At 38.4% G+C, this 21,342-nt stretch overlaps 1 protein-coding gene across 1 annotated transcript in view; it reads left to right on the forward strand.

The window, feature by feature from the left end:
• LOC103249307 (receptor-type tyrosine-protein phosphatase kappa-like) overlaps positions 1-21,342 on the forward strand; it is a 308,462-nt gene that overhangs the window by 53,854 nt on the left and 233,266 nt on the right. The window contains exon 2 of the mRNA XM_021707499.1: positions 13,046-13,084. Within this exon, the coding sequence (XP_021563174.1) occupies positions 13,046-13,084 (39 nt within the window). The remainder of the gene's footprint in view (positions 1-13,045; positions 13,085-21,342) is intronic.

The raw sequence follows: 21,342 nt of genomic DNA on the forward strand, positions 1-21,342 counted from the left end.
ATTAATTCGACTGTTCATCAGCAAGTTGTGGGTGTCTTGTGTGAGGTGGGAAGTGGAAAGGGGCTTTCTTGTGTAGTTACTGAGTTCTTCCTTCCTGAGTTAGATTGTAACTCTTGAAGGGAGAATACTTGTGAAGAGTCGTCTTGAATGCTTTGTACCCGGCTTGGTGGCTCAGCCTGTCATCCCACGCCTTTGGGAGGCTGAGGTGAGTGGATGGCCTGAGCCCGTGGGTTCGAGACCTGCCTGGGCAGTGAGACCTCATCTCTACAATAAATCAAAAAATCAGCCGGGCGTGGTGGTGCATGCCTGTAATTCCGGCTACTCGGAAGGCTGAGGCGGAAGGATCGCCGGAGCCCAGTGGGTCGAGGCTGCGGTGGCCAGGAGCGGCCCCTGCACTCCAGTCTGGGCGACCGAGTGAGACTCCAACTCCAAAAAAAAAAATCCTGTCCTTGGTATTTAACAACTTTTGAATCTGTGTCATGAGTATTACCATTAGATTGAAAAAAAGAAAAAAAGAAAACCCAAACAGCAAACACTTTAAAAATATTTTCCCATTCTATCTTATTCCCATATTTTTGGAAAATTGACGAATATCTTCTGCCACAAATACCAATGTCTTTAAAAATATTTATCGGACTACTTTTTGACTGGTTTCAAAAAGCCCCCCCCTTCTGTTTTTTTTTTTTTTTTTTGAGTTGGAGTCTCACTCTGTCGACCACGCCTTGACCTGCTGGGCTCTGGCGATCCTTCCGCCTCAGCCTTCCGAGTAGCTGGAGCGACAGGCACGCGCCACCACGCCCGGCTAATTTTTGATTTATTGTAGAGATGAGGTCTCACCAAGTTGCCCAGGTGGGTCTCGAACCTGCGGGCTCAGGCAGTCCACCCACCTCAGCCTCCCAAAGGCATGGGATTACAGGCTGGGCCACCGAGCCCGGCTGCCCTCTTCTGTTTTATATTCCCTTTTGCTTCTACCTTTCCAAATTCACAAACTCCCAAATTGTATTATTTCCAACTTCATTCTATGTGGTGAGATTTATTTTTCCTCAAAACTTTATTGCTTTATAGTTTTCTTTACCAGTTAATGTACTAAAAATACAGCGAATTTTTGTTTAAAAATGACATTAGGAAGAATAAACTTGTCGTATTTGATGAATATTAATTTTAAAGAATTGGAATGATTGGGTTTTATACAAGTCATTAGAAACTTACATAGGAAGGTTGATACTGATTTTAAGAAGTGTTGATGAGCTCAAGCCTGTAATCCCAGCGCTTTGGGAGACCTGAGCTCAGGGGTTTGAGACCAGCCTGGGCAACTTGGTGAGACCTCGTCTCTACAGTAAATCAAAAAATAAGCTGGGCGTGCTAGCTCACACCTGTAGTTCCAACTACTTGGAAGGCTTATGCGGAGGGATTGCCCACGCCCAGCAGGTCGAGGCTGTGGTGGCCGTGAGCCTGTCACTGCACTCCAGCCTTGGTGACAAAGTGAAACTCCGACTCTCAGGAAAAAAAAGAAGAAACATTGGTGAACTGTTGAAGTAAGCAGGCAGAGTGTTTTACCTAGGCATAGAAAGTCTCTTCTAAATACCAAAATTAGATTTTATCATTTTGCCCATAATTGAATATGATTGTACTAAGAACAACCGCCTAATTTCTGTCTGTATCTACCACTGGTTTTTTGGTTCAAATGCAAGTTACATGTTGCGTTGTCCCCAAATACACCCTGTGGCTTCTGTCCTATGCTGTTCCCACCCAGCACTGGAGTGCTGTCTTTCAACTTTAGTTCACAGAATCTTTTACAGCGTAATGTTAGTGCTGTCATTTCCATCAGGTCTCCCTAACCATAAAACTGCGATATGAAATTGTGTATCTGCTGCTCTCTAAATGGTTATGTAACTTTATATGTATGTTTTGTTCATCATTGTATTTGTGTCCGGGCCTCTTCGTGGGACTGTAAGCTCTCTGAGGGCCGTGATAAAATCTCATCCTTCAAAGCATTTCCCACGAGTCTAGTGTAGGGTCTGGGTTTTGATGGGTTAGACATTTATTGATTGGAAACTGTCAGTTGATTCACAGATGAAAGAAGGAAAGATGTACATTTTAGCTTTTTGCTAGCAAGACTTTCAGGCAAGTTTTTGCCAATAGTTCAATTTAGCACTGTGTGCTTTGATTGATTACTTTTGCTATACATAGAAAGAAAGACCATTTTCAAAATGTTGGCCTCATTGAGATAAGCAATTTATATTTTTCCTTTCAATTTGATTTAGTTATGTGAGATGACTGGTTTTCTCTGTAAACCTTTAGAGCAGATAACGATGTTCCCATTCCTGTCTTAGGATGAACAGGCAGCCATATTTTAAGCAAAGTGAGCTAGACAGAATATATACGAACACAGTTTAGAAATGTCGTGGCATAACCTCACACTGTAGTAGATCTGATACATGTTCACAATTATGCATGATTATTCATTTGCTAGGTGCTAAATGAGCTTTACTACAAAGCAGTTGTTATGAAGGATTTCATATCTACTAGACTAACACCCTGAGTTTCCACAAGGGAAAAGGTTTGATCTTGGGAAGTTGGGAAGCACAATTTTTGGATCCCTCATTACCTTCTTTTTTGGAAGGAAAACTTTGGAGGAACAGAAACTCTTCTCACTAATAGTTTTTTGTTGTTGTTTTGGGGGACATAAAGATCTTCTCTAAGTTCAGAACCAGTCTTGCCCTGTTCCTCACCATTGGCAGTGAGAGGATCCCAGAGCAGCAAACTTGCTGGAGACGTGCGTCTTCAACAGATTCTCAGAGTGGTTCCTTTTAAATTCTTGTTCCCTGTCTTCTCACTTTCCACTATTTGAAAGAGACAGTGAAAGGCCACGCCCACTCTTTTTCTCCTCCATTTTCTTCCTTCCTGGGTCTGTAATACACAGATTGAATAGGCTTTGACTTATATTTTAAATGATGGCCCCGTGTTCCAAATGTGTGTGTGCATGCGTGTGTGTGTGTGTGGTGTGTTTACAGTTTTTGTGCATTACGTATTGTCAATAAAACAAAAACTAAAACAGCCCTGGTGCTACCATTTTTATATTTTTTGAGGATTATTGGATATTACTTATTTGTAGAAAATAGGAGATTTCTCCATTAAGTTTTGATAAGAATTTTCAGAAGAGAAGGAGGGGAGGGCTATTATGTGACTGATTTGGTATATTGGGGGCAGGTGTGGGTTGGTGATAAAATAGAGTACAGAGCTAGAGAGGATCATTACTGTGAAATATTTCTGAGTAGGAAGTAGAGGGATGGGAAAGAGAATGATGTAGACAAGAAGGTGGTTTGATTAAACACTCAGAAACACTGTAAGCGATATTTATATTTTGACAGAGGTGTGATTTGTTCAAGTCACTCCCCCCTTTGCCTCTTCTTTTCATGGTGTCCAGGTGCTGAGGAGGTGGCTTGGGACTTAGGTATAATGGACATGCCTTAGGACATGCAGAACGAGTTTTTAGTTGAGGACTGTGGTTTGGCTTCAAACCACATTTTTCCTAGAGGAAACATTTTATTTGGGGCATTTGGAATTTTGAGGAGGGGGAAGTTTGAAGGAACTAAATCTGTGTTAAAAAATAGCACCTAATGGATTTTAAATGGCCATAACTTTTGAACAAATGGAAATCCTAAAATCTAGAACTGGCAAAGCTGTGCTTCTGTGTTTTTAACTAGATACAGCGTCTAGCAGAATGTTAGCGTTCATCTTTGTATCTAAAAGAAAAATATTTTAAAACAAGTTCACTTGTACCTGGGCATTTTCCCGTTTCCTTCCATGTCTGTGTGTGTGGGTGGGAAGTAATGTGGTGCATTACCCCGGACTGTGAAGAAGAGTGTGCAAGGAGCTTGAGCAAAGGGATGACTGAGAATGTCTCTGGACATTAAGAATGAAGGCGACCATGTTCTTTTTCTCTTTCTCCTACCAGGTGAGATTTACTGTGGAATCCTGCTTATTCCTCAGGGAAGAAAGGGGAGCCCTGAGTTTAAGGCAATTATTAGGAATGAGAATATTGAGGAAGAAGTACCGAGCAACAAAATACTATTGTGATTAAAGAAATTTTCTTGTTATTAAGCAAATCAAGATGGAAGGCTCAGCTTTATTGCCTAATTATTAAAAGTTTGTTAGTGAAGTCAGAATGATTTATAATAGTGGTAGACCCAGAAAGAACCTTTAATGATATGCCAACAAATTAGTTTCCCTGTATTAAAGTGATCTGCACCTGTTAGCATTATTAAATGACTCCCGTGCTTTCCATTATAATATTATTGCTTTTGAATTTGTATTATTAACCATTATGTTTTTCTAGGTATAAATAGTATATAAACCCCTCTTTGGAGGTGTTGGTGTTTAATGACCCATTCTTGGGAAAGGTTGCAGGGAGAATTGTGTAATCCATAGAGCAATTTTAAAAGTATAGTTTCCTCTCTCTTATCTTCTTATGTATGACCTTCATAATGCTATTTTAAAGTCTTGGGTCTCTTACCTCTCACACATACCACGTATCTTTTATCTTTGTCCACTTGTTAAACCTAACTGGATTGTTTTGAAGATGTAAATGTTATCCCAAGAAAACAATGGAAAAAAATTTTTTTTGAGTTGGAGTCTCACTGTGTCACCCAGGTTGGAGTGCAGTGGCACCATCATGGCTCACCACAGCCTGGACTGCCTGGGTTCAGGCAATCCTTCCACCTTAGCTTCCTGAGTTGCTAGGACTACCATCATATGCCACTACACTTGCTAATTTTTAATTTTTAATTTTTTTTTTGTAGAGAGGAGCTCTTGCTATGTTGTCCAGGCTGGTGTTGAACTCCTGGGATCAAGTGATCCCCCTTCTTTGGCCTTCCGAAGTGCTGGGATTACAGACCTGAGCCACTGTATCCAGCCTGGAATTATTTTTTCATTGCATGTTCTACTAGTTTGCAAATAATACATATATAACATCTTTATTTTATTTTTTTTGTTTTTTGTTTTTTTGTTTTTTTGAGTTGGAGTCTCACTTTGTCGCCCAGACTGGAATGCAGTGACCGCTCCCGGCCACTGCAGCCTCGACCTGCTGGGCTATGGCGATCCTTCCGCCTCAGCCTTCCAAGTAGCCGGAATTACAGACATGTGCTACCACGCCCGGCTGATTTTTTGATTTATTGTAGAGATGAGGTCTCGCCGCCCAGGTGGGTCTCGAACCCGCGGGCTCAGGCAATCCACTCACCTCAGCCTCCCAAAGGCGCGGGATTACAGGCTGAGCCACCGAGCCCGGCTAACATCTTTATTTTAAGATGAAAGAATTCGTGGTGAGTAATTTAGAAAATATGAACAAGGCTATAATCTCACTAGTCTGAAAGACATACTGCTGAAATATTTTGATCTATCCTTTGAGTCTTTTCTGTGTGCATATGTGTGTGAACGCGCATATATGTTTTTATGTATCTATGCATTCTCTTCTAACTTTAATTCTAAAGGAGAGCCAAGACAACATATTGAATATGTACTCTGCTTTTAATTTTAAAAATATAATGCCTATAAATTTATGGTTTTACACTATTTTCCCTAATGTCTTGCAAAGATGAAAACATCTATATGGCACTTACCAAAGTAGATCTGGTTTTAAATCTTGGTTAATTCAGACCGTCACCAATTCTTGCCCAGGCTATTGAAATCGCTTCTTCAAATCTTTCTTCACATGTGTGACTCTCTACAATCTATGCTGTACATTACTGTTGAAGCAGTCTTTTTGAAACAAATCTCACTGTCTCTCACCTACATGGTAAGTCCAGCATGGCATCGGTGCTATTTGTTACCAGGTGTTGCTGCCTCTCCAGCTCTTGTCTTAGTCTTCACCTCTTAAAACTGACATTGTCCACAAACAAAGTCAATGCTGCTTTAGTCATGCTGCTTTCTTTGGTGGCCTTCATCCTTCATTCAAAAATTATTTCATGCCAGACCTTCTGTGAATCCGTTGTTGATCATCCACTCAAATATAGTGCTTAGTTATCACTTACCCGATTGCTGCCTGAACGCATGGTATATATTTCTCATATTGTAATTATTTGCTTATGTTTTTTTAGTCACATTTAGGACAGCCATTTTTTTTTCATCTCTGTATTCTCCAATTCTAATATATTACTGGTACTTCAACAAATGTTAAGTTGAATTGGATTCTTTACTGTTAACTAGTTTCAGTGAGCTCTGATGTCACCTACAAATATATTTATTATCATCCCCAAACATTTAATCTCAATCTTCATGAACTTGGCACAACCAAGATTTTTATTATATAGAGTACATGAGAGATGGAATTTTTCATCATATAGTTTCATTTATTTTCAATAGCTATTTATTTAAGCTTTCCTATGTGTCATGTCCCCTGCTGGATTCAAGCAGGTTACTGTGATGGAGTGAATAAACATCAAGAATCTATTAGAGAGGAGGATTTAATATTATTTTAATTCTAATGTTTGCTGGGTTAGGGTTTGTTTATCATGCCGTTGTCTTCAACAAGGCTCATCTGTTGCCTCTTGGGTTCATGTACTGTCCCTTTCCACCAGTCTGTGATCTCAGAAGAGAGGGGAACTTAACAAATGGACATTATCGTCGAGTCATCTCTGCCAAAGTCCTTTGTGGCAGTCGTTTGTGAGAATGTTTTTTTTTTTCACTCTGTGTCTCAAATCGCATGTTTTCCAAGCACTGAAATAGGAATCCCGTTCTTTTGTGTTTATTAAAATAATAGTTAACTGTTGTTCATCCAGAGAAAAGACTTTCTTAATTGTGGCAGCCGTCTTGTGGCCTTGAATGATAAGTACATGTTAAGTTCTTATAGGATGCCTCATGCAGATTTTTCTCAAGGATAAAAACCAAATGTCTTAGAGAAGAACCTCTTTACCTTTAAATTTTTACATAGAAGACTTGCCACTGGACAATTCTGAGGTTGTTGAGGGGAGGTTTGGATGGTGATTTGTATAGAATAGCTCTTGTCATTTATGGTTTCTGCCAGGTTGTGCCCAACTTTAACTCACGTGAACTGCAGAACACAAAGAAATTTTATCAAAGAAAAAACAAGACTACCTGCTTTATGAAAATTTGTGTAATCTTTATGAAAAGTCCCTGCTTCTTCCTCTTTCTACTATATGTCATCAGGACTTCAGTTGCTTTTTTTCAGGTGGATTGAAATGAGCATAAGCTTTGGAATCAGATAGATGACATGTTTTAATCACCAATTGATAGCTATGTGACACTGGCCAAATCAATGAACTCTTCTGTATCTCATGTTTTTGAGCTGTAAGATGAGAATATTTTCACTGACCTTGTTTATAAATATTAAATGAAATTACATTCCACATCAAGTGAAAAATAGAAACTAATATTTGTAATCTTTTTCCTAAGCATTTGATTTTTCCGCTTCTCTATACCACACTTAGTAAAGCTGGAAATGTCTTTATTACATTAGGTCGACTGGACAGTGTAATCAAAAGACAAGTCTCCTCCAGAAGATGAGGTTTTAAAACTAAGTAGTGGCAGGGCAATCCTTCTCACCTGTTGGATTCATTTTCTAAAAAATTAGATGAATGACATACACTGTCTGCTGTCTTCAAAAAAATTTTGGTTCTGAAGAAATTTCATTTGGGCCCACTAGTAAAAAAATATATTTTTTTATATTAAATTGACTGACAGTGGCAAGTTGAATAATAAACATTGCAAAGTGGTGTGCGATAAGGAAAGATGAATTGCTGCATTAGGAAAAAGGGGTGCTGGAACTGAGTTGCTCATCATTTACTACGAGTCTCAGTAAGTCAGTTAACCTTAGAGAGTCTCGCGTGTGAAAGGAAGCTAGGATACCTTTACTGCCTGGAGGTAGGGAGCTGACTCAGGTGAAATCTTGACATCCCTTCTAGTTCTGTTGCTTTTAATGTTAGGAGTTGGAGAAAGTGTGGCCTTTTCCTAGGAGCGTCTATTCTGTTTAATATCACAAGCATATTTAGTATGAACTGATCATTCTAAGTAAGCATCTCAGATACGCACCTGTTAATCTCCTACTAAACTAACCTGGATTAGGGTGATCTGTGCTTAAATGATCCTTAAAGTCATTTCCGATTCCGCTATTTAATGGCAATCTTATATTCAGTAGGGTGTCGCTTTTGGGAAGATCTGGCTTCTCAAAAGTGTCATGCCATTCCATCTGAATAGTCCAGCGATTTCAAAGACATTGTGGAGAAATACCATTGATATCACAGAGGCTCTGCCCTTTCTTAAGATGAAGGATGTGAGAAATGTCTGGGCGGGTGCAGAGAGGCCATCTGTCCTAAGACTCTAGAGGACATTCTTATGTGGGTGGAGACTTGTACTCGGTGGGCTTGAGAATCTTTTGTAACTCCTCACACCTAATTATTGTTATTTTTTTACAGATAAAATCAATGAGTGTTTAGAATAAGTGGAGCCCTGTATTCTCCTAGAAAATTAGGATGGATCTCATGGAAGAAAGGGACAAATGAATGTTCTTCTATGCCCTGGTTTGTGCAGCACTCTATGCAGAAAAACACTTGATAGATACCCTTGATATTTTGTTTCTCTTCCTTTGTGGGAATGCTTTGAACTCTGTCAGGAGTCAGGTCAGGATATCATTGCGGTGTCCTGCTTTAGTGAGATGTAGGCGGGTTTAAACACAATTACTGTCCTTAAATAGTTGGGTCTAGTAAATTAAATGCCCTTTACTACTGAGGAAATATATGGTTGTAGATACTAAAATAAACTGGGTTAAAAATATTTAGTACACAAAAGAGATGCTCACTGAAAGAGGCACGCATCCGAGTTCTCCCAACAATTTCTCACTTGTAAATGGCATCTCTAAAGGGTTGTCCAAATTCCTCGTGAGGGCATGCAGAGTAGACAGCTGAGTCACAGCTGCTAAAATGAGACCAGGCCTTTCTCCTCCTCTCCAAGGGAAGAAACAAGGAGAAAGGAGTGAAAGAGAACCAGTGCCAATAGCTTACTTAAAATTCACTGACTTGAGAAGTCTATGAGATTCCTGGGCCAAAAGGAAGCCATTACTCTACTGCTTGGGGGTGCTTGAAGCATGAAATCTGCCTTTCCTAAGAGAACTCTTGTAATTGGCCACTGTGTGTGTGAAATGTATCTTCTTTCTCCAGAGATCTTTCTTGTGTTTGCAGGAATGCCAGTGCTCTCTGACCGATGATTTGAAGCTCCTGCTTAGTCTGCATTTTTAACTTGGTAAAAAAGCCTGGCTTGCTTGTTGACTTTCTCCTCAAGTTTTTTTTTTTTTTTTTTTTTTGAGTTGGAGTCTCACTCTGTCGCCCAGACTGGAGTGCAGTGGCCACTCCCGGCCACCGCAGCCTCTACCTGCTGGGCTCCGGCGATCCTTCCGCCTCAGCCTTCCAAGTAGCCGGAATTACAGGCATGCGCTACCACGCCCGGCTGATTTTTTGATTTATTGTAGAGATGAGGTCTCGCTGCCCAGGCAGGTCTCGAACCCGCGGGCTCAGGCAATCCACTCACCTCAGCCTCCCAAAGGCGTGGGATTACAGGCTGAGCCACCGAGTCCGGCTCCTCAAGTTTAATGTTGTGCTTCCCTTTGAAGTACATGTTTACTTGTACATCCATCTGAAAAAAAATTGGAAATGTAAGCTTTGCTTGAATATGGACCATGGCTTGATGCCTTACTAGCAGGTTGAGCTTGAACACATTTTTTCAAGCTCTTTCTACCTTGGTTTCTTCATTGATAAAATGGGATTGATAACAGCACCCATCTTTTTAGGTGGTTGTGGGGATTAAATGAATGTCTTCATAGAAAGTGCTTAAAATCGTACCGGCCTAGAGTAGCCACTGTGTCGTCAATGGCAGCTGTTAGTACTATTCCCATTGTTGATTCCATCTCCACTTCAGAAATGTCGGTCACTCTTTCTAGCACTATGACAGGTTTCACCACTACTCTCACCTTGTGCCTAAAGAATCCTTTATTGGAAAAAGCATTGAAGATGACTAGCGAGAGATGTTAATCTAAATTAACACTCTAGCTCATAGGAAGAGCACTAATAAATTAATATCTTTTTAATATTATGACTATTAGCATTACTTTAGAAATTCTTATGGAATTAACTAATTATTCACAAAGGACGGCAAACTCAGCACCACTTAGACATAATGAATTTATACTTAGAAGTCCTGGTAGCATCAACTGTAAAATTGTTAGATTGATATCATTGGCAAAATGATTAGTGATTGCAAATTTTCAAGAAGTGATGACTTTCCTAAATGTCATCGGTAAACAATAAAAATAATATAATGTGGGCAAGACCAGAAACAAATGCAAATACAAAACAAAAATATTAGCACTTATTATCTGTGGTTATTGAGAATATATGTCATCTTTTAAATAAATTAAAAAAACAAAAACAAAAACAAGGCTAGGCACAGTGGCTCATGTCTGAAATCACTTGAGGCCAGGAGATTGAGACCAGCCTGTGCAACATAGCGAGACCTTATCTTTACAAAATGTAAAAGAAAAAGAAAAAGAAAAAAGAGCCAGACATGATGTTGTGCGCCTGTAGTCCCAGCTTCTTGGGGGAAGGGGACTGAGGTGGAAAAAATGTCTGAGCCTGGGAGTTTGAGGCTGCAATGAGCCACGATCATGCCGCTGCACTGCAGCCTGGGCAACACAGTGAGACCCTGATTCAATCAATCAATCATACACTAGAAAAAGAACAACAAAGTCCAAAGGTAGCAGAGTAAGGGAAATAATAAAGACTTGAGTAGAGACAAATGAAATTAAGAAGAGAAAACAATAGAGAAAACTAATAAAATCAAAAGTTTATTTGAAAGATCAATAAAATTAACAAACCATTAAAAAAACCCCACTGTTGTTTAGTACTTACTATGTGCTGTGAACTATGTTACATACTTCTAGTGTTCAGAAAATAACTGTCGGCTTTACACTTTACTTGTATTCTGGCCACATATTTTCATTAATCCCCTTTGAGATTCATAAAGCCTTTCTGAGTTTTGTTTGTGAATTTGAATGCATCTAAAGACTGTAATTATAAAACTACATTCCAAATGGCAGGTACTGTAACTTTGCTGCTACTTCTGTCTTCTTGAAGCTGTCGATATGTGGAGAATAGATTTGATCATAGGACTGAGGTTAAAACTGCTCTCAGTTTAGGAGTGAAAGCTCTTAAAAGTCCTGCCTCCTTTTTCTGTGGGAAAACATATGTGTATATTTTCTGTGTGTTTGTATTTCCTGTGTATAACATATACAATAATGTTAACTAGTTTAGATGTGTCTTTTTTCCTAGGTAACACTGAATTTAGAAACTTAGAAAAAGTGCAGTGTGCCTGACATCTTGGAGTCCTTGTAGAGCTTTACCTTGGGTCTGAAATGTTGAAGGAGTCTATTTAGTTTTCTTTGATGTTGTGGTTGTGATTGTGATTATAAATTTAAGGCTGAGAAGGGAATTCTTACCATTGACGTTCCTGCCTCAGCCAAGTTAGTGATTGGGCAGGAAATCATCTCTCTTGCCCTGAATTACTTACCCTGCGGTTGTATTCTCCTGTTACTTCATGGCCAGTATTTTATAGGATTATCAGGTTTTACTTTTTGACTTACACAATTCTCTTGTCACTCGTGGAGGTATAATTAATGCCACTGGGTCAGGTTCAATAGCCTTTTGCTTCCTGAGCTCTTAGGGTCTTTAAGGAAATCACAGATACTTCAATTTAGGAACGCATGTACTGGAGGTTGTCACAGCCTGGTGCAAGCCCATGTGACGAGTTACTAACTTTTATAGATTATTAATGTTTTGGTAGAAATAATATTTCTTGAAAACATGACCGTATTATTGCCAGTATCTCCAGAGCAAAAAAAAAAAAAAAGTTTTTATCTGTTTTACATGATGCTCCAAATATATAAAAAACATGTCTTCATATGAAACATAGCCAATCCCTTTTTGGATTATTAAGGGGGTGAACTGCAGAATCCTATACATGGATTAGCCTCATCCTTTGGAGATATTTGCTTATAGACCTGGTCACAGCAGGGAGAGGGTTCTAACCTCATACATTTCCTTGTAGATGTGGGTTCTTCACTGGTTGGCGGTTAAAAGCTGTTGAACAGGAATGTGAATGCCTCTTACTCTCTCGCCTTCTGTGCATCTGCAGGCAGTCTTAGTCCTCAACACACACACACCTTGATACAATCCATGGCTATCGTGAGCAGCCTGCCAGTTATTCTAGCAATACGGTTTTGCCACTTAGCTCACAGCTCACAGACTCCACCATCTTGTCCCTTTAGGTTCTGTCTCTGGGATCTCTGCCCCTGCTCTCCACCCTTGGGGATTCTTCAAGCTCTTAGTCTTCAGCACTTCTCTTTCCCCCTTTTTGGCTTAGAGCCTCTTCTGTTCTTTCCCTAAGAGATGCTCTCATTTTTCTGGGTCTCTAGCACCTATTTCCTGTAAACCAGCAGCCCTTCTTCCTGTGACGACCTACTCTATAGAGCATTTCATGGAAGAATTTCAGTCAAATGTAATAACTTGCTTGCCTTGAACCATGATTGTCATGCCTTACTACTTCTGCACGGCATCTTGATCTTAGTAAAATCTATAGTCTCATCTAGACTAAAGTTAATCACAATACTGAGAGACAGGAGGAAGCGCTGGGACGAGATTGGACATGGGAAGATACTTTCCTGCTTACCCTACGAGATTTAACATGCGATCTCACCAGTTGATTGTACTGTATTCCACTAACTGAAAATGCTGTTTCTAGGAGTAGATATCATTTTACTAGTGCCAGGTTATTGGTAAAAATACTGAGTTAAATAATGTGATGAGTAGTAGTAGCTAGATAGGCACTATCATGGGCCAAGCATTTCATATGGAGATATGTATATGTCTGTCTTTTCTGACAAGATTATAAACCCATCCTTTGCAGATAAAGCAGCATCAGAAATGCTTTCAACTTGTCTAACCGTGTTACACTTAATCTATTTTGCATTCTGTTGTATCTTCAGATAAGGCCTGCAATTACTGTAATGATAAGTGAAAAGAAGGTAAGTTATATTTTAAGATGTCAGGAGAATACTAGGAAGTTATACTCAAAGGCATTCTTTTAGATAATTTTATTCTTGGCTGACTTAAAATGCTATTGGTGTAATCAATCTTACCTTGAATAGTTTATTATAAAATGTTACTGCTCATAAGTGGTTTCTCTGTGTTTATTTTCTCAATCTGCTAAATAGCTTGCTGAAGTAATTTGTGGTTGGGGAGGGATATTTTTATATCACAGATCTCCTGTGACATTCCTGTGACCATTTGTGCACTTGATTCAGCCTTTCTTTAACTCTGTAATATTTTTGGATCATTTTATTCCTTCAGCATTTGGCCATATAATTACTATAGTCTATATCGTTTCTTAAAATATACTCTTCTTCATCAATTGATAATGTTAAATATTTAGGTTCCCCACATGAATTAACTAGTATAATGCCTTACTAGTATGCATTAATCCAAAGTTTGAGGGTATATTTGCAAGCCATTTTGCAGTCAGTGTCCTTCACGCTCACAGGTAGTCCTCTTGTCTTGGTGTCATTGAAAAAACTCACAGATAATTTCATTTTCGTTTCTTGGACAGTTGCTTGTATGAGGCATTTGTAGAGCCAAGGACTGCAAGCATGCCAGTACTTATGTAGGGTAGATTCTTAGAAGTAAGAATACTGGGGAAAAAGGGCAAGTACATGAAAAACTTTAGTAGATAAAACCAAATTGCCTTCAAAAAGAGAAAGTGCCAGTTGCCCTTCTGATGCTACCTGGTCTACACTACGTATTATCAATCCTTTGATTTTTTTTTTTTTGCAAGTGAAGTAGACCCTTCATTTTTGTTGCAATTTGCCCTTTCTTGAATAGTGAGGATGAGGGCTTTAATTGGGGGTAATTTATTTTTACTGATTATTTGCCAGTATGTCCTTGTCAGCAACGTATTGTAATAATTTATTTTATTTTCTCTATTTTTACAAATTTGAAATTCCAAAATATGAGCTATGTCTTGAGGTGAGAAGTGGGGAATGAAAGCTATCATACTGCACAGGAGACATTAGACTTCAAATGCTGTCTTCATACTGCTGCTGCTTTTAATCTATTATTCAAATCTTATTTGCAAGCTTCTCTCCCCCCGTCTTTAAATTAAGAAAAAAACTTCTCATTTTTTGTATTTCATTCTGAAGAAATGAGTTTGCCTTTTTTAAATAAACCTTACAATTTAATAGATTTGAACTTTATCATAGTTTAAGGCAAATGCTGAGGGACAAATTAAAAGTAAGAATGTAGAATCCATGAGTTACAATGCTCCAGCCATCATCTAAATTTGATGAGACTAGGACATTTCAAGTCCGTGGATATTTTTATGCCTACTCTTCTTGGGAACCATGAACCCCTGACACGCTGGATTTTACAGCAAAAGAAAGTTAACTTCTTATCTCCATTATTTTTCCAGTCCCAGGCCTCTTTCTGCACTGAATTTTTTTTAAAAAACATTTTTGAGTTATCTGTGAAATCCTAATACAGGCAGAGTCCACGTCTTTAGAATATTTTTATCATGTGTGAATAGTTGAATTGTGATAGTTTACAACATAGGAATTCTGCTAGGGAGTAGAGTCAGGGTGGCATCTTTTCTTGACATATCTGAATTTATTGTCACAAAGCTGTTTTATTTTTTCACAGAGGTCTAGGAGTGATAAGGTATTATTGAAAACTAATCTTCCCTCTTCGAATCCTCCAAATTATTATCATTTCACAACTATAAAACAGTAATATCACTGAGATGGTTTTCTAACTAAAATTCTAACTCATGATGACTTGTGTGTGTATAACAGTTTCTAATGTCATAGGATGTTGTGGAGAGATTTTCAAATTAACTGGTGCACCATTCCTAAGTAGTAGTTGGAAGTAGAAATGGGAAAGTAAAGTCAAGTTGTTTATTGTTGGTATAGAAATGACAAAATGAAGACACAGACAGACCTGAGTCTTGGTGAGGCCCAGTGTAAAGTTTTATTCTGCGTCCTCCCACTTAGGACTCTCTCTGTTAGGTTAGAATGGCTGTTGACTTACGTGCCATTTAAATGTCTGTGTATAGCAGTGCTTTTTGCTGCTTAAGAACTCTTTATTTTATGTGGTGATTTCACAAAATGGGAGCCATATGCACTCTCCTGAGAGGGAATTTGAGGAGGAAGTTGTTGTGATTCAGGGTTCTGCATTGATTTGGACAATTGACACTTTTAAAGGCTAACCTAAAAATCTCACCAAAACTTCCTTTAAAGCCCAGAATGCTTTCTTTATGAGAAAAAGGGCAAAGGTTCCTGACAACAAGGCCTCTGACATCGCTCAACATTGACATAACTATTTGCCTGCATGGGAGTGAGTGGCTTGTTTGTTGTGGACCCGATAAAAGGTCAAACTGACGTCACATGATGAATGAGACGCACTAGTTCATGTGTCCAATCACAGTAGTTAAGGTACTGGTTACAGTGAGGATGGGATCTCATTTTCTTATTCTAACTATTAAAGAAAAGGGGGGAGAGGCAGAAGGAGCCATCATTGTTTACTCTTAAGAATGTGTTTAAAGAACTTTGAAAACCACCCCAAATATTGACTGGTGTATCTTCTACCTGAAACAAATTGAGATATATTTTTAATAGGAAAGGGGTTTCATATTAATGAAGAATATAGGAAGATTCGTTTCAAGATGCGTTTTAGTTGGCTGTCAGTTTCCTTAAAGTATATTCCAAAGTCTTGCAAAACTGCATTGTGGACCTCCTTAAAATGTAGTTCAGGGTATTTAAATTTTTATTTGCCAATCTGATGTAAAGCTTTAAATTCAAAGCCTCGAAAACATATCTTTGCCCTTCCTCTAGAAGATTTGGGTCATGGAATTCTGTTTTACGTGACTTTAGCCTCTCACAGAGCTCCCTTTCTAAATGAAAAATTATCTATCACCCATCATGCTTGAGCTGAATCAGGAGCAACTGCTGAAATCAGCCAGAATGTGGCTAATGTGGGTGAAGTAGAGCCCACCAGTAATCAGTAATCCCTCCATGAGAAACAAAACAAAACTGAGAAATGTTTCAGTGTGAGCTTGGTTGGTTTCCAATTTTACCAAAATGTAAATATGGCTTCAGTCGAGGATTTTATTTTTCACTACATTTACTCTCTATTACTTTGTTCAGTGGGTTTCTCTAGATTGTGTATCTAACGCTAAGCGAAAAAGATGAAATTTTACTGGAATAGTTAAAAAAATTTAGAAAAAGGAAAATAAACTTACTAATGATCTTTGGGAAAACACTTGGTTTCTTATTCTACCATTAGTGTGAGGGCTGCTGCAAAAATTATCAGAACAAAATTGCTTTTAATTTAATGTTTTGAAAGAAGAAAAGTCACTTGTTTAGACATGTTTTGGGAGTGTTGAGGTGAAAAGTGGGGTTGCCAAGAAAGAGTGATAGGGCAGCATTATGATCATACAAATTTTCAACCTTAAGTCACCCTATTTAACTATAGTTGTTTGCAGAAATTGCTTGGTAATTAGTTTGGGTTTTATAGCTCTATTTAATAAATGTCCTTTCCTGGTCTGTGACATTAAGGATACCTAGAGATGTGTAATGTGGTTCAAAGTTTACTATATTTTTATCCTCAAAGGATGCAGCACCAACATGCCATCAAATGCATGGAAGGGGGAATGCTCTCTGTTGGGTAATATATCTGAGGCTGCACTCAGATATTATCCAGTACCACTGGAGACAGCGGTACTGGATAATTCAAAAAACATCTAATCCTGCTGAATTTTGAGGAGCCATTTGAAGTATAGTGGTAGAGAGTAAAGAACCTATAGGGCCTAGGTGCAGACCTTGGCCCCGAGACCTTGCTGTGACTCTTGGCGATTTTTTTTTCCTATGAGGTGTTTTTCACCAATATGTCTTTTACATTTAAATAAACCTTTTCACCTATGAAATCATTTATATGACTACTTGGCATGTGATCATCCATTAGCTCCATAATGAGGTTGGATAAAGTAACATACACACTGTCGGGGTTGTCAGGATCTCAGAGGCTTATTTTTTGGACTCCAATCTGTACCTGAGACCTAAAAGTTATAGGAAGAGGTTTGAATTGCTCACACTCCTGGTCCCCTCCTACAATGGAACGTGGTCACTTGTATTTAAGACAAAGGATTTCTGGCCTTTTTTCCCATTGATATCTGCTTCCCTGATTCACACAGCTACTCTTCATTTTATTTAAAGAGCACTGAATGAGTATCCCATAGCAGGAGATAATTTATATGTGCCTGTGTATATGCTGGGTCACGACGTAAAATGTGTTTCCTTTTGTGGTCTTACAAGTTTGAAGTCTTTGGACTAGGCACTTTGAAAGCGTCTCTAGCAGTCGCTCTTTCTAGTCTCACTTTCTGACTTAACAGTAATACTATTGCTTAGAGTCCATTTTGGTTCAGTTCTATGGCTGTGACTTCCTGCTACTCATCTTGATATGTGGGAAAGAAAATTGAGTCTTGTGAAGGTGACACAGAAGTCAAACATTGGGTTGTAAGCTTTTGATCAGACCATGTTCTACCTAAGAGACATAGTCTTGTTATATTGCCCAGGTTGGTCTTGATTGAACTCCTGGCTTCAAGCAGTCCTCCTGTCTTGGCCTCCCAAAGTGCTGGGATCACAGGCATGAGCCACCTTGCTGGCCCCTTAAAATTCATTAAATCTTATTAATTGAGGCACAGGCAATCTTAATATTGCTTCACTTTAAAGAGGGGGAAGAGTGAAGTCAGATTTGTTATTCCATTCTGATTAATATAGTCTTATTGAAGGATGATATTTAGTTGGGGTATAGCATTGGTTTCAAATCCTAGACTACTTAAATTGAAGCTTTACCAACTAAATAATCTGGATTATATGGATTAAGCATATATATTTGTCTATAGATGAAACTCTAGGAAAGAACAATTAGGTAATTAATGGATGTATTTGAAATGAGTTTTCTCATCATCAAGAATTTTTCCTACCTGTCAATAAATGATAGGTTTGAATTTCCACAAATGTGTCTCAGATTTCTTTTCCTTTCTGAAAGAGCTAGGCTCAAATATTTTCACATACTAATTAACTAGACCAGGGCAAAGGATATTTTACTTCAGAGTAATCATCATTTAAAGAACTCTTATTCATTAATTTTTTAGTTTTCTCCCAATAGATCCTCTTTGGTGTTGAACCAGAGCAGTATATTAGGATCACTGACTCCTATATATGCCCTTAAAGGCTTTTGTTCTTTGTATCTTCTTGGATTTTTTTTTTCTGTTTTAATTTCAGTACTTACATGGAAAAAAAGTGTTGCTTTCCTTGGAGTAGATATAAACTACACAAATGTTGATCATATCAATTTTTATTTTATATCTTCAGTATTCCCAGAAATGTAGAGTTAAAAGGAAAAAGCACTATGAAGTATCCCAGTATGTTTTAGAGAAAATGTGAACTGTACTTAAAAGCATCAGTATCTGTACTTTTTCTAGTAAGTTTTTTTGTGAATAAACTATATTTACTCAGATTATAAACGGAACCACATTTAACATATTTAGTAATAATTTCCTTTTTTTGTTCTTTGCAATTTTTTGATGAAATATGTTGGTTTATTTATAATGAGTGTTGGAAACTATACCAGTAAATTTACATTATGGTTTCTCATTAGCATGGATACAAATGACCTATTCAAAGTTAGAGTAACTCAGTATTGCAGATTTCCTAATGTGACACATATTAATCTTTCCTTGTGTCCGAAATGGAAGAAAGATTATTCCAAAGTTGATGATCACTTACATGAGCAAATTTATGTATCACAGCTTAATTCACAATTGGAAAAGGTTAATTTGTCCATTTTTGAGGGTCACCAAACAACTCTGCTAAGGAGATTGCATTTGTCAAAATATTTTGACCTGGACCTTCCTTTTACTTTGTAAACCCTGTGTATTCCAAAATGATTTAAGAAAATGGTATACATCTTTAGGTGAATGAAGCTTGTTCTTTTTGAACAGTGAAGAGTCGTGAAAGGTCATTCTGTTTTTTTCTTGCTATTGTACTCAGTCAGAAAAATTAAGAACATAGGTGTCTTAGAGGGTAGAATGTAGAATATCTTAGGGCAACCATCTTTTAAAAGAATGTCCAGTATTGTCCAGCTGTCCAATATTCTACTGACTTTTTTTTTCAGCTTAACTTTGTTTAAATTAACCTGACCCTGGGTTTTATAGAAAAGTTAGACTTCAAAAGAGTTTTGAGCTTTACATATATATGTACATATATATATATGTGTGTGTGTGTGTGTATATATTTTCAAGATTCCACAGAAAGTGTCTCTAGTTCCATGTTCTCTTACAGAACTTCTAACTTTTGTTTAAATAAGCCCTCAAGAATCTCTCTAAATGTTGGATGTTTATGCAGTATAGTTTGGCGGCCAGGGGTGCTTTGCTTTTTCTTGTCTTTCTTCTCTGGCTTCTCTCTGCTCGGCATCCTGCATCTTCACTAGAAGAAGCTCAGTGAAGCCTCCTAACCAACCCTGGTGTAGGTGGCCGATTCTTTTGTCTTCTTTGGAATTTTGATCATACTGTTATTATCTCATATAACACACTGTGTGTGTGTGTGTGTGTGTGTGTGTGTGTGTGTGTGTGTGTGTGTTTGTATCCATCCTATAGTCTCTTATTTATCAGTCTATTATTATTACTATTTTTGTATTTCCTATCATGCATTCCAGTATTCTGTATTTCTTCTTAACTTTGAATATAGTACCATATATTTCAGGCGGTAGCTCAGGAATGAAAAGAAAGTCTGAATCAACTTGATTTTTATTTTCAGGTAAATGGTCTGTGAGCCCCTTAAGTGGCTTGCCATAGCAGAAGCAGACCATTTTGGTGATAGATCTGTCCCATAGCTGATTGATTGGTGTAGAAAAATTAGCAATCTGTGAAATGCTCTTCAGAAGTAATTTTCCTCCAAGGGTCAAGGAACTGTGGTCACTATTTCTCTGGCATGATTTGCAGCTACTCATCGTAACCCGATCACCAGTAGCAAATACAACGACTGACGATGGAAGATGTTTCCTCACTCATATTTCTTCCTCTCTGCCTAACTAAGTTTCTTGGACACCAATTCACTATTACTTCCTTCTTTTCTGCAGTCCAGTTCAGTGAAACCTTAAATTCATGAGCTGTGATTTTATTTATGAATTAGAACCTTGCTGTGACATTTCTCTTTTAAAAAAGATTATAATCCTATATATAAAGATGTCTTTAACTTAGAAACATGTGTTTAGAGGACTATGCATCATAGAAGGCTTTGCATTTAGTGCTTTCTAGTGAGTCTTAAATGGCCATTTGGAATTGCGTAGAGTGGAATTAGCTCTGGATATGCTATGTGCTCTCTGTTGAAAGGTTGAACTGAATTATTCACCTTCATTTCCCCCGTTCCTTTTCAAACTCTACATGACTGCTAGAGTTATTACCAGTCTGTTAAGATGTGGCTTGAATTGTGTCATACTCTTGGCTAAATTTTTTTTTTTAATTTTATTTTATGATAGAGATGTGCGATACAAGTAAGGATTAACTACACAAGTAGGCTGCGTGCAGGGGAAGTTTGGGCCTCCAACTGGCTCTCACTCCCCCTGGTAGAGGATCAGGAACCCTCTGTGTTTTACATTCTCCTCCCCCAACCAAACCAGTGACCAGCCACTGAAAATCTCTCCATTGTGTTAATGTGACTAACGTTCAGGTTCCACTTATGAGTGAGAACATACAATGTTCAGTTCTTTGTTTCTGTGATAGATCGCTGAGTATGATGGTCTCCACTTCCATTCAATTTGCTGTGAAGTCCATGATTTCTTCTTCTTTTTTTGAGTCGGAGTCTCACTCTGTCGCCCAGGCTGGATGGAGGGCAGTGGCACATTCACGGCCACCCCAGCATCAAACTGCTGGGTTCCAGCGATCCTTCTGCCTCAGCCTTCCAAGTAGCTGCAACTATAGGCGCGTATACTACCATGCCTGACTGAGTTTTGATTTATTGTAGAGACAAGTTCTCGCCAAGTAGCCCAGGCTGGTCTTGAACCCATGGGTTCAGCCAGTCCATTCACCTAGGCTTCCCAAAGTGCTGGGATTATGAACTGAGCCACAAGCCCTGTCGATTTTGTTTTTCTTTATGGCTGTGTAATACTCCTTCGTGGATATGTACCACATTTTTTTTTAACCCAGTCCACTTTTGAGGTGCAGTAGGGTTGGTTC

This window comes from Carlito syrichta, unplaced genomic scaffold, assembly GCF_000164805.1.
Source record: "Carlito syrichta isolate Samal-C Ts95f unplaced genomic scaffold, Tarsius_syrichta-2.0.1 Scaffold118959, whole genome shotgun sequence".
NCBI classification, from domain to species: Eukaryota; Metazoa; Chordata; class Mammalia; order Primates; family Tarsiidae; genus Carlito; species Carlito syrichta.